Source organism: Sceloporus undulatus, chromosome 2 (genome assembly GCF_019175285.1).
Source record: "Sceloporus undulatus isolate JIND9_A2432 ecotype Alabama chromosome 2, SceUnd_v1.1, whole genome shotgun sequence".
Taxonomy (NCBI): Eukaryota; Metazoa; Chordata; class Lepidosauria; order Squamata; family Phrynosomatidae; genus Sceloporus; species Sceloporus undulatus.
Window position 1 is genome coordinate 125820326 of NC_056523.1, and position 13980 is coordinate 125834305.

Here is a 13980-nt window from a genome sequence, read left to right on the forward strand (position 1 = left end):
CCCTTACTGTCAGGAAGTTCCTCCTAATGTTGAGGTGGAATCTCTTTTCCTGTAGTTTATCCATTGTTTCCAAGTCTTGTTCTCTGGAGCAGCAAGAAACAAGTTAGCTCCCTCCTCAATATGACATCCTTTCAAGTATTTAAACAGGGCTATCATATCACCCTTCTTAACCTTCTCTTCTCCAGGCTAAACATACCCAGCTCCCAACTCATTCCTCATAGGGCATGGTTTCCAGACCTTCACCATTTTATAGTCGCCCTCCTTTGGACACACTCCAGTTGTTCCTCAACATCATATAGAATTGTGGTGCCCAGAAGTGGGCACAATATTCCAGGTGGGGCCTGACCAGAGCAAAATAGATGGCATTATTATTTCCCTTGATCTGGACTTATACTTTCTATGAGGCAGCCTAAAATCGCATTGGTCTTGTTTAGCTGCTGCATCACACTGTTGACTCATGTTCAATTGTGGTCTACTTGAATTCCCCAGATCCTTTTCTCATGTAGTCTAGTTCAACCAGGTGTCACCTATCCTAGTTTGTCCCTATTCGCTCTACTGGTACTCTAGTAGACATGGAAGGAGAGGCTGTATCACAGAAGAGAGAAAGAGACAGTTTTTTGTCTGAAGAGCTAAAGGTGGACAGACACTTTGGGGTCTGTGTCCTGCCCTATCCTAGTTTGTCCCTATATCCTCATATGGTACTCTAGTAGACATGGAAGGAGAGGCTGTATCACAGAAAGAGACAGTGTTTTGTCTGAGAGAGCTAAAGGGTGACAGACACTTTGGGGTCTTGTCCTGCCCTGTGTACTACCAGCATGTGGTCACCAACAGGTTAGCTTGAGGGAATGTCTTGAAGGAGAAGAGATACCACCACCACCCGTTCTACTATGTACAATTTCCTGATGTGGATTCGAACCTTTATCTCACCAGGCCAATTAGCAGTCTGCTCACTATTGCATGCTAGCTCTCAAGGGCCAGATCTGAGGCGAGGAGACACAAGAGAAAGCAACATCTTGCATCCTATCTTTTACTGGAAATCCCTTTCCTCCCCTTCCCTCCAGCCTCTGTTATTTTTTTTTTTAAATTTTTTACCAAGTGTCATTATCCATATTATTTTATAAACTTTTCACAGACTTGGAGCTAACTGCCAGTTCCCTGTTGGGTTGACATTCTGTTACAGGTGTGGCAGCAACACTTTGGGCTACCAAACCACATATTTAAATCTTTTATACTACCCACTTGTGTAACTTGGATTATCTGATGGGCAGCCACCGGGATGTGTGAATAATTATGTAAGGAAATTTCCAGCAGCCGTTCATTCTAGCACTACTTACCCACCAAAACACCCATGAATGGCAACACAAATGGAAGTCCTCTGAACACTGCTAAGAGAGGAAGCATTCTTCTGTTGCACCGAAGAGAGATCGCTTGCAAAACCATGTGTGGTGTGTGCTAGCTTGAGAAAAAATATTGTTGGGAAATAAATAATTCTTTCACAAGAACATCTTGTTACTAGCTCAGTGTGATGTTCATATACCTAAGATTTTGGGGTGCAATGTATTATGGCTTGTGTTGAGTAACAGTGTGTATTTGCTGCACTACCTTAGGCAGCAAGCTATCATGGATCACTCCAGAGGGTGAGTAATGCTCACATTTAGGTACAAAATTGCCCTTTTCTCTTATTAACGTTTTAAGATTTAAGCTGGTGGCTTTTTTATCATCATTCTTTCCAGAAAGCTAGTGCCCGTAGGACAGTGCCGTGGACATACTAATTTCAGACAGGACTAGAACTGGGTGGCTGCAGACTGGTGGAAAGCGCTGGCCTGCACACGTACTAGGGTTGCCTCGGGGCGCCTTTCCAGACACCCACAACCCTAGTACGTTGGCCGCGGCGTTGGTAATGGGGCGCCCTTTTCTACATGGGCGCCGGTGGTGATCCCTGGGAGGCAATTAGCCTGTGTGTGGGCTTACTCCCAGGAGCCTTTTAACACTCCCTTCTAGGATCTCCTAGGTCTCCATTCCCCTCCCTGCCGAGCTGGATGAGACCCTTGAGGTCGGTAGTCCTCGCCACCACCCAGTGAATGAATCTCAATGAACTACGTTTCCCTAAGCACACACTGGGACTTGCTAGGGATCTCTCTAGTTTAAGCACAGTAATCAGCAACCGAGCAAAAGGCACGTTCCAGGAGCAGAGAGAGCCAGCAGAATCTTTTAAAGAAAGATGTTTATTTTAAAGAAATAGCAATAGGATAGAAGACAATCACTCACTCATGCAAGGCCTTCTTGCCTGCAGGTGGTAGAAAGCATAGTACAAAGAGTTCATTTCAGGCAAGCTATTAGATAAACATAACAAAACCTAAACGCACTAGCTAGCACATTTCCTAGCTACTCACACAGTGATGGGATTTGCAGTTCGTGTTGAGTTCTCAGATGCAAGGAGCTGGTCCCATGGCCTAGCACCACTGCATCACTTTTGCCTGCCTCCGTGCAAGCCCCCAGCTGTTTTCCCCCAAACAAACACAAAGATGGAGAAAAAAGAAGCATGATCCTACAGGGTATTAAAGTCCTCTCCTGGAACCTTCTTGAAAAGGCTGCTCTGCACTGCTGATTGGCCAGGTGAGCCTTACACAGCTAGATGTAGCTGCTCATTAGCAGTGTGATGTCACTCTCATTAGCATGTACCTCCCCCAGATTAACCCTTTGTGGTGTCAGGGGAAGTCCCCAAATGACTGGAGGGCCCAGTCATCACAGGGCCACCATTACGACGTCACAGCCGCACCACCTCCAAATGGGGTCCGGACGTGACATCTTGGTGCTGCTGAAAGGCGCTTGCGGCGCCAGAAGGAACCCGTTTTGGAGCTCCTTGGCCATCATACGCTGCCGCCTTAAGTTAAAAACAGCTGTGCCAAGATACAAAGAAAAAGGGCCGAGCAGCTCCTTTTCTCTTCCCGGATGCTTTGGGATGTCCTTGAAGCTTGAAGCCCCAAGGACACCCCTTTCCAGGCCACGGGGAGCAGCCTTTGGCCACTTCCCGCGGCCTGGAAAAGCAGCGGATCGGGGCCTGGCTGCCACTGGGGCAGCTGAGCCCCGATATGTTTGGGGAAAGGGGCGGGTGCAGGCCGTCCCAAAGGGGGGTCTATATCCCACCTGTATTTTCCTGATTGGTTAGAGAAAGGGAAGCATTGGTTGAAAGGGATGCACTGATTCAAATCCCTCTGGAAAATCTTATCAGTTGACCATTTTTCATTTATTCTCTTTTGCTGTTCCCTCAAAAGGTGACTGTACCCCCAATTGTGTCATATTGACTTAATGATTATGGTTAGCTCTCTATATTCATGGATTCTGCATCCAAAGATTCAACCAACCACAGTTAGAAAATATTCCCCTCAAAAAAATTCATATAGCAAACAATGTTGCCAGTTTATATAAAGGACACCCTTTTACTAGTCACTGTATATAATGGCAGTTGAGCATCCAAATATTTTGGTATCCATGCGCCGCCATTTTGATGCGACAGACGCTTAGTGTCCACATGTCCCAGCATCATAAGGACATCACGAGTGTGCCATTGGCATCCTTTTTGCTGCACAAGGGAGCTACGCAGCAAAACAAGGCACGAGAAGACTGTCCTTTTTGGGCGGTCTGTGTCCCGCCATTGTTTCATTTTGATCCCCACTTTTTTTGCTGTTGACAGGCCAAAACAAAGCTACTTTGGGTCACTTTGGGGGTATGCTGTTTAAATGATCCTGGAAGCTGTGCTACAGTCCTTTGGAATGGATTGTGGCTTTGGCGCTGCTTCTGGTCTCTTAGGATGCATGCATCATTTAAACAGCATACCTCCAAAGTGACCCGAAGCAGCTTTATTTTGGCCTGTCTGTATGGGGCCATAAACATCTAATTTAAGTTGCATTTTACTGTATGTTTGTGCTTCTCCTGTCTTCATTTAGTTATACTTTCCTTCTTTCCTTGTATGTTTATAATGTCAAAGTTACTGGTTATGAAGAGCTACAGTGTGAATATGAATGGAAATTGGAATGGTTGATGGAGATTAGGAACTAACTTTCTCTGAGAAAATCTTGTCAAGAAAAACTTAGACTAGAGCTTCTGTACAACAGATAACTTAAAGGCCCATAACAGCAGCAGACAATCTGTTCAGCCAGAAAAGAATTCCCTCCAGGCAAGTAGCTTGACAGACCTGATGCTCAAGGAGTATAATAACACAGTAGTGGCCAGCCTGGTAATGTGCTTGACAGATGGGGATTAGGAAATCTTCATATTATTTTTAAAACTATTTTGAAGCATCTACTGACTTGGTGCTGTGTCACATCAGTCTGCAACAAGCTCAACATTCTATATGTTGTTGTTGTTGTTGTTGTTGTTGTGTGCCTTCAAGTCATTTCTGACTTATGGCAACCCTATCATAGGGTTTTCTTGGCAAGATTTCCTTTCCCCTGAGACTATGTGTTGGGAAATGTAGTTCTTTCTTGAAGATCGTTTGAAACTCAGGAAAGTAAGCAAGATTGTTTAATCTTACTATCAGAGTTTACATAGCGGAATATAAGGCAAGCAGGAAAACTCAACTAGCTCACTCCTCTCCCAGCCACGTGTCCCCAATAAAAACACAGTCACTTGGTTAAAAGTGAAAAAAGAAGTTTACTTACAAAATCATGTGTATGAAGAGATACATAGGTCTAGCTTCATGTTGCAAGAAAAAAATGAGGTAGAAAAGCAGTCATCTCAGAAAGGTGCTACCCCAGCATCCTTTCAGCTCCGGACACAGGCATGCAGATTAGTTGGTAAGTTTAGTGCTAATGGCGACTCATCCTTGCTTTCTTCTTCTTGAGACAAAAGGTTAGGTGTCCTCATGGGTAAACAGGAAATGAGGAGGGGCAATGAGGAGGGGTTGTTAGTGGGCAATAAATACCATAGACATGCATTACTAGAAGGTCTCAGCATGCGAAGTTGCTATATCCCAACACTATGTGACTTGCCCAAAGTCACCCAGTGGGTTTCATGGTCAAGCTAAGAATTGAACCTTGGTCTCCAGAATCATAGTTCAACACTCAAACCACTGTGCCACACTGGTTCCTTCAATATAGCCATTAATTTTGGTACTGTTTTCTTTCTTTTCCTAGTAGAACCATGTGCAGAACCCAGTAAATGAATGTTCCTTTGGTAAATGCTGTAACTTGCTGTACCCAGTTCAGGCATTCTAATTTCGTGAAGTAATTAGTTGTGATGACACAGTGAATCAGACTACCCAAATCAATTTTAGTAGTGTTGTAGTAGATCAGCCTTCCAATATTCTGGTTTTTACCTCCAACAAAGTTAAAACAATTGTTTTTCTAAAATTGGGACTGGATTGGCATGTTTTACCTCAACACCACCTAAAGTTTTCCTGATGCAAGCATTAAGACTTCTTGCTAAATTCAGGGTCCTCCACCTAATAAAAGGGGCCTGGGCCTCACAAAGTAAGGAGACATGTTGGATTGCAAAGAAGCATCTTTTTTGTTTTGTAAATGGATGTTAAATTTCCTTTGAGAATCCACATAGCCAGAAGGAGGAAGTTCCAGCCTGCAAATAATACCTCTCCATACCATCTGAACTGAGAACAAAACCCATCAACATGCAGGCCCATGACTAACATCTTCATTTTTTGCTCCTGTATGATTTTTAACACCTTGCCTGATGAAGAAGCCAGTGGAGCTTTGAAAGCTTGCAACATGTAATTGTGCATTTTGGTTGGCCCAATAAAATTATCATTGTTTGGTGGATTTTTAATATTCTGGCTTGTTGGGTATGATAGTCCAAACATATCTGGAGGGTTCCAGGTTTGGGAAGGCTGTAGAGTTTTTCCTGAGAGATAAGAAAAGTAGGTCTAAGGTGTAACAGCAGATTGGCCTTTACTTGAAGATATTCACTTGGAGAAAAGTGAATTTTACTGCTGTGCTCTTATATACCTGGTATATGAAAGAAGGTTGGTGATCACGGTAATTTTGAGATGCTCCTACTGAGTTTTTGCTATAATTCTCATTGCTTCAGAAGAGGCATATCTTGTCAAACTCTTTGGGAATGAATCCAGCAGATTTAGCTAAATTTCTAAATTTCAGGCAACTCTTTTAACACCTGCTCATTATTATGCATTGCTTTAGTTGTATCCATTGCCCAAGTGAGGATCTGAAACTTGAGGTAGAATCCTAGAGTTAGAAGAGACCACAAGGGCCATGCAGTCCAACTGTCTACTGCGCAGGAACTCTCAGTCAGATGGCCATCCAGCCTCTGCAAAGAAGGAGAATCCACCATACTCTAAAGCAGCATATTCCACTGTCAAACAGCTCTTACTGTCATCTTATCCTTAGGACATGGCCAATGAAGTTACAATGCTACTGCTTTTAGAATTCTCACTGATCTTAAACCTAGGACCTTATCACATTAGGGAATTACCGCACGGATATCGTTGCCCAAACGTTGCCAAATGCCCCAGAAGCGCCAGAGCCACCTCATCCGTTGCACTTCTGAAACATCACTGAAGCGCTCTCATTGTTCTCCTGTCGATGAATCATTTGCTGAGAAACCATTTTTGTAATAATGAAAGATCACATTATTACAAAAATGGCTTCTCAGCAAACGATTCGTCAGTGGGAGAACAACGAGAGCGCTTCAGTGGCGTTTCAGAAGCATGACAGATGATCTCACCTCCGGTGCTTCTGGAGCATTTGACAATGATATCCATGTGGTAAGTCCTTAGTGTGAGAACGTCCCTAGACTTGTCACCTTCTTGGTGCAAAAGAGCTCAATGGGTTTATGGGACAATTGTCTACTGTCATGATCAGGATAATGATTTCAATTATTACTTGAGTAGCATTGAAAGTAATTGGAGATTACCAGCACACTGTAATTTATCACCACGTAAAGTAAGTGGACCACCAAGTCCTTCAGCTTCCTCTTTTGCTAGACTTCCACAGTCGGATGTTTTCCAATTTTGTTGCACCACAACTCCCGTTAATCATGATAGTTGGGGATGATAGCAGTTCCAGTCCAATATGTCTGTTGGACAGTAGGATGGGGAAAACTGTCCTGCACTTTAGAGCTTGTGAATCTTGTGATAAGCTGTCATGTTAATAGCTATGCTTCCCGTGTTAATTAATAATTTCAAACTTTGGCACCAGTTGATGGAGACAGGTGCAACAGCAAGTTGTTTCCTGATAGATTACAGAGGGCTGGTGGCTGATCCTCTGGCAGTGTTTTCTGCCAAGGCTCTTACAGCATTATGAATATGTCACCACAGTGCGTGTGTGGTGACGGTGATATGATGATATTGACGTATGATGGTTCTCATAAGCCAGGCATTTTTACATTGCAAAGCTATACATGCCTTCTTGGATGTAAGTCCTGTTTTGTTAAGTAGGTTGTACTTCCAGGTAAGTATGTATAGATTGCAGCCTATTTCTCTCTCTCTCTCTCTCTTTTTATTATTATTATTATTATTATTATTATTATTATTTTTGGTATCGTTGCCTTCAAGATATGCCTACTTTCTCCCAGTGGATGTAAGCCTAGGTTTTTAATTCACCATATGCTTAGATGTTGCTTGTTTCCAAGAGAACTCTGCCCTTTAATGATCCTGTGTGAATTTTGCTTTATCAGCAGTGTTTGAGTCTTCTTAAAAATAAAACAAAACACCATGGTTCCTGTATGCATTCAGGATTGCTTTTTAACTGTGTTGAAGTGTAGAAAGACTACATGGGGTTTCTCCTCTTCCTGAGGAGACCACGTACTGTCACATTACAGGGTTTCATCTTGATTGGAGAAGATCTTTCTATTGCATATATTGTCTGTACACCTTGCTTGAGTGTGTATTCTATGTAAGCACAATTTCCAGTCTTCCAGTAATGTCACTATTGATAATTAGCTATTTTTGTGCTTCCTTCAGTTCTGATCTTCTGTTTGCTCATAAGAACAGTTAGTTGGCTCCAGTAGCTACTTCTGGTTATCTCATGCTTCGGGTCAAGAGTATGCTAACCAAAGATGAAACAGCATAAGCTTGAAATCTATTCACCCCTGATGAATAGAATTGACTTCTGGGAAGTGGTTGACTGAGGTCATCTTTTATTTGTGTATTAGAAGAACACACACACATTATAAAGCATGTGACTGTATCTTCCTTCAAACCTTTGACTCACTAAATGTTTAGTTTTTGTTTGGCTCTGTGTAAAGAACCTCTTTTACTCCTTGCAGTTGTGTCTGTGCCCACTACTGTGCTGTTTTCATTACATTGCTGTTCAGGGATATATGGGTTTGTTAAATTTTCATCTGCTTAATCATCTGGCATCAGCTTCCTAGAACTGTTACTGTTTCTCTGTTTTCTGATGCCACTGCCTGCTGAGGGACATGGCGCCACCTGAAAACATTTGCTTTTCAACAAATGTTGAACATCTAATTAATTAATTTAGTGTAATTGTTCTGGAACATTTAAATAACAGTTCTGAGTACACTTAAAATAAAAGGTGCTTCTAAATGGAGCACTCAGTCTTATCAATTAAAACTGAGCTTTGTATCTATTTTGTCCTTCCTCTTTAACAGTTTTGATGATGATGATGATAATGATGATGATGATGGTGGTGGTGGTGGTGGTGGTGGTGGTGATAAGGCAGCTAGTTCTCAAACAAACAAACCCCCTCCCAGCACATCAAAGTCAGTGTAAGCTACACAGTCCTGGAGATTCACAGTAGTTCTACCAAAAGGGATTACCAAGAGAATTGTCAGACGGTCCGAGGTTCAGGGTAACAGATAGACAGGTCGATAAAGCAGTCCAAGGTCAAGGTTTCCGGGTAGTCAAGACAAGAAGCCAAAGGAGCCAGAGACAGAGACTTTCCTCTAAAAGAGTCAGATATCCACTGGCAAAGAACCACACATGCTCCAGGTGCTTAAGAAGGCAAGGAGCCGGCCTTCAACTGTGTCTGATTACGAACACGCTTCTGATAAAGCCTCCGAGATCTTCGAAGGCCCTCTCTTTCTGTTCGACGCTCCTTGAAGGTAGGCACACTGCCCAGATCCTCCTCCATGTCCACAGCCTCGGCACCAGGCAAACTTGACTGCTGAACCTCTGGAGGGGCCACAGACTCTGCTCCAGCAGAACTAGGGCCAGCCTCTGGCTCCTCCATTACAGGTTCAAGCCCCAGGGGCTCTGGCTCCTCCATTACAGGTTCAGGTCCCAGGGGCTCTAGCTCATCCTCTGAGTCCTCCAATCTGTCCTCCAGGCTGGGCATGACAAAAGGAGGGCTTGATAAAATCCTCTGGGAGCACTGAATTTATAGAAGCAAACCAGTAAACATGTTTAGAATAGGATTGTTCCTGCAAATAAGTCACAGGTTTACCGGTTTGGCCTGGTAGCAAGAACTTAAAGATAAATCAAAATACATCTAGAGACATTCCATTCCAGCAAAACAACTTTGGTGTTGCAATGTCCCAGAACATCTGTCAGAAAAATTTATGTGGTTTTTACTCCTTGATTAGCTATGAGGAAAGTGTTTCTCCTGTTGCATAAGACGTGTCCTATGGAAGCTCTCTATTGTAGTAATCGTGAACTAGCCAGAGTCTGTATTTATACAGACACTGTATTTATTTTTGTATTACTACCTTTATATTTCACCTTGATAGAGTACATGCTTTTCTGGGATATGATCGAATACATGCCCTTCTGGGAAGCCTCCTATCCAGGCATTAACCAGACTGAGATCTGCTTAACTTCAGTATGTTAAGCAGATCTGAGCACTGCACCTTGTGCACTCAGACTATGTCATGGGGTGGTAGGGATGGAAAGAATACTCAAAAGCTCAAGGGGGAAAAAAACAAAAATAGTTTTTTGAGTATTTGAAAACACTAATTAGGAGAAATCTCCTCAAGCCCCTTTCTCATTTTCCCTGAGGTCTCAAATTGACTTGCCTCCCGATGTCACACAGGGAGCAGGAGAGGACAGCCAGAAAGGGATTCTGGAAGCTACAGCCTCCAGATCTTTTGCTGGCTTTCTCCCTTCCTGATGTTATGGAGGTAGGCATGTGGGGAAGCCAGCTGTGGATCCTGGAAGACTACATCCTTCCCAGTCGTCATCTGTCTTCTCCCTCCCTCCTCCTGAAGTCACACAGGCAGAGGCTGGGTGGTCTCCCTCCCTCCTCTCAGCTGCTGGAAATTTTCTCTTCACACAAAATCTCTTTGAAAACTGCATAGTTTTTGAAGATGTCTGGCAGTAGGGAGAAAATTGATTAAATGATTCATTCTCCCAAATTTAATTATCCCAAAGAATTTAACATGGCATATCATTAGCAGGCGGATATTTGAGGGCAAGTATCTGAAGCTAATAATACAGGTGTGGGAGCATTCCCAGTTTTGTATTCATTTTGCACTCAAGAAAGTCCAGTGTAGCTAGTTGGCCAGTGATCATATCTTTGTGTCACCTTCAGGTTGCCAGATTAATAAGCATCACAGTATTACCTATCTGCATGTTAGGAAATGAGTTTAACAGTAACCTTCCATCTCTTTGCATGAAACAACCACAGGGTAACGCCCAGAAGACAGCAAATCTGAGCAATACTGGCTAGAATTGAGGGTTAAAAGAACTCAAGACCCTTTACTCTTAGCAAACTTATTGTGTTTTCTGTCATCTCACTCTGTTAAAACAATATTTTTCAAGGATTTAGTTTGGAAATATGCCATAATCCGACAGACCTCCTATATCGAGTGTATTTACCTGACCCTAAAGGCTAGGGACAGTCTAGGGATTCTGTTAGTGTATCGGCCACCCCGTGCATTAGCGGACTCCCTTAACGAGCTGACACAGCTGGTCGCTGAGCTGATGTTGGAGACGCCCAGGCTTCTTGTCCTGGGCGACTTCAACATCTCCCTCACGGCCAGCCATGTCCCATCCGGTGCGGCTCGGGAATTCATGGAGACCATGGCGGCCATGGGCCTGTCCCAGCTGATACAGGGTCCCACGCATTGTGCGGGTAATACTCTCGATTTGGTCTTCTGTTCGGATGCGGAGAATCCGTGGGTGGAAATAGTTAATGTTTCCCCCCTGTCATGGACGGATCATTTCCTGGTAGAGGTGAAAATCAAGGCCTCTACCCAGATCCCCCCCGGGGGTGGTGGACCAGTTAGGATGGTCCACCCTCGAAGGCTGATGGAACCTGAGAGGTTCCGAGAAGCCTTAGAGGGGCTCACGGTTGGAAATGACGGCGACTCTGTTGATGCCCTCACCGGTATCTGGAATACCGGCCTTTCCAGGGCTATGCACAGGATCGCTCCCAAGCGCCCTCTCAGGCCTGCTTCCAAACGTAAGCCCTGGTATACGGAAGATCTCCGGGCGAGGAAGCGGGTTCTGCGACGGCTAGAGTACCGTTGGCGGAAACACCTTTGCTTAGACGACAAGGCTCTCCTAGACCAACTGTTAGAGGACTACGGAGAGGCAATACGAGCAACAAAGAATTCGTTCTATGGTGCTCGTATTGCGTCCGCTGAGTCGCGTCCGGCAGAGTTGTTCAGGGTGGTCAGGGAGCTAACTCAGCTCCCTCCCGCCCTGAACCAGATCCTTGAACCTTCTAAGGCCTGCTGTGACTTGTTTAACGACTTTTTTGCGGATAAAACCTCTCGTATAAGCGAAGGTCTGAACGCCGACACTTTAGCAGAACCTAGGGTAGAAGTGTCCAGAGCCTCCGTGGACTATGTTAAACTGGATCAGTTTGAGTTGGTGAGTACCGAGGATGTGGACAAGATCCTCGGAAGTGTTCGGAAAACGACCTGCTCTCTTGATCCCTGTCCCTCGTGGTTAGCGGCCCAGGGGGGGCCGGCGGTAACATCTTTGTTACGCCGGATAATTAATACATCTTTAAGGGATGGGCTATTTCCATCGGATCTTAAATTGGCCATAGTAAGACCGATCCTAAAAAAGCCCTCCCTTGACCCCCTGGTACATAATAATTATCGGCCTGTTTCGCTGCTACCATTTTTGGGAAAGGTGATCGAGAGGGCGGTTGCGATCCAGCTTCAGGCGGTCTTGGATGAAACGGATTATCTGGACCCATTTCAAACTGGCTTCCGGGCGGGTTACGGGGTTGAGACGGCCATGGTCGCCTTGGTCGATGATCTCCGTCTGGGCATCGACAGGGGAAGCGTGTCCCTGTTGGTGCTCTTGGACATCTCAGCGGCTTTCGATACCATAGACCATGGTATCCTTCTGGGGCGCCTCGCAGAGGTGGGAATCGGGGGCACTGTGCTCCAGTGGTTCCGTTCCTACCTCTCGGGGAGGTCCCAGATGGTGCAGCTGGGAGACGTGTGCTCTGATGAGAGGCCCCTTAAAACTGGGGTCCCTCAAGGGGCCATTCTGTCTCCCATGCTATTTAACATTTACATGAAACCACTGGGAGAGATCATCCGGAGACATGGGGCGCGGGGTTATCAGTACGCTGATGACACCCAAATTATTTTCTCTATGTCTCCGACTGATGCAGTGACTGGGGATGGCGTCTCTCCTCTCGTGGCCTGTCTGGAGTCAGTAATGGGCTGGATGAGGGAAAACCGACTCAAATTGAATCCAGAGAAAACGGAGGTACTAGTGATAGGTTCCCCTGGTCCAGGAATGGCGGTGGTTCCACCTGTCCTGAACGGGGTCACGCTCCCTGTGAAGGACTCCGTGCGCAGTCTGGGGGTGCTTCTTGACTCGTCGCTTCACCTGACTGCTCAGGTGAATGCGACGGTCAAGAGCACTTGTTATCAGCTTAGGCTGATTCGCCAGCTGCGCCCATACCTGGCCCAGAGGGACCTAGAAACTGTTGTACATGCTCTGGTAACTTCGAGACTGGATTTCTGCAACGTACTCTACATGGGGCAACCCTTATACCAAACTCGGAAGCTGCAAATAGTGCAAAATATGGCAGCCCGGCTGGTCACTGGTGCGTCCAGGACCAGCCATATAACACCAGTTTTAAAAGATCTTCATTGGCTGCCCATTCGCTTCCGAGCTCAATATAAGGTGTTGGTAATTACCTATAAAGCCCTAAATGGCTTGGGCCCAGGATACCTAAAGGACCGCCTCTCCCCATACATTCCGCCTCGCACTCTCAGAACGTCTGGGCAGCAGCTACTGAAGGTGCCTAGGGCTAGGTTGGCCTCCACTACTCGGAGGTCGTTCTCCATAGCTGCCCCAGCCCTTTGGAATGCGCTGCCCACAGAGCTCTGCTCGTCCACCACCCTGGCCCAATTTAGGAAGGACCTCAAAACCTTCCTATTCCAACAGGCATTCCCCGAGTAAATATCCTGTGGGCCTCCCTCCTCTCTTTCGTGGCCAAGAGGTTGGGCTTTGGGGCTTTACTGTTGGGTTGTTTTAAATATGTTTTTATTGGAACTGTTTGTATTTTAATTATGTTGTGAGCCGCCCTGATCGGAGGAAGGGCGGCATATAAATAAAAATTTTATTATTTATTTATTTATAAATACTGCAAACATTTGTATGTGGCATTCATTATGGTTGCATTTCCTATGGGGGGGGGAGATTTGAAGCAGTTGTCATTTGCCATCACATCATCTTCAAATTATGATGACCCTATGGATACAAGACCTCCAAGAGCCCCAGGCATCAACAGCTCAGCCTTGTAAACTCAAGGCAGTGGTTTCCTTTCTTGTGTCAATCCATCTGTAATGTGTTCTTTCTCTTTCTCTACAGTCTTCCACTTTACTGAGCATTATTTTATTTTCCATTGAGTCATGTAATCTCATGATGTGTCCAAACAACAACATCCTTGGTTGCGGGGGGGGGGGGGGACTGGCAGAGAGGGGCCATGGCAAACAAATGCCACGGCCCCAATCCACCTTGCAGTTGGCCAAAAAAGGAGCGGCAAAGATCCGCTTCTTTTTTTTGGGGGGGGGGGGGCGAAAGGCTGCTTTTCCCCACTGCGTCATGGCTCTATGTGGCTTCAAGCTGCTCCA

At 45.2% G+C, this 13980-nt stretch overlaps 1 protein-coding gene across 2 annotated transcripts in view; it reads left to right on the top strand.

Moving 5' to 3' along the window:
* The window catches only part of STXBP2 (syntaxin binding protein 2), a 58342-nt gene that overhangs the window by 12024 nt on the left and 32338 nt on the right, over positions 1–13980 (top strand). The window contains exon 1 of one of the 2 annotated variants that reach the window (XM_042451183.1): positions 4685–4796. The exons of the other annotated variant lie outside the window; for it this stretch is intronic. Coding sequence (XP_042307117.1) covers positions 4700–4796 — 97 coding nt within the window. The 5' untranslated portion in view covers positions 4685–4699. Of the gene's footprint in view, positions 1–4684; positions 4797–13980 lie in introns of those variants that run through there. 2 annotated transcript variants of the gene reach the window in all.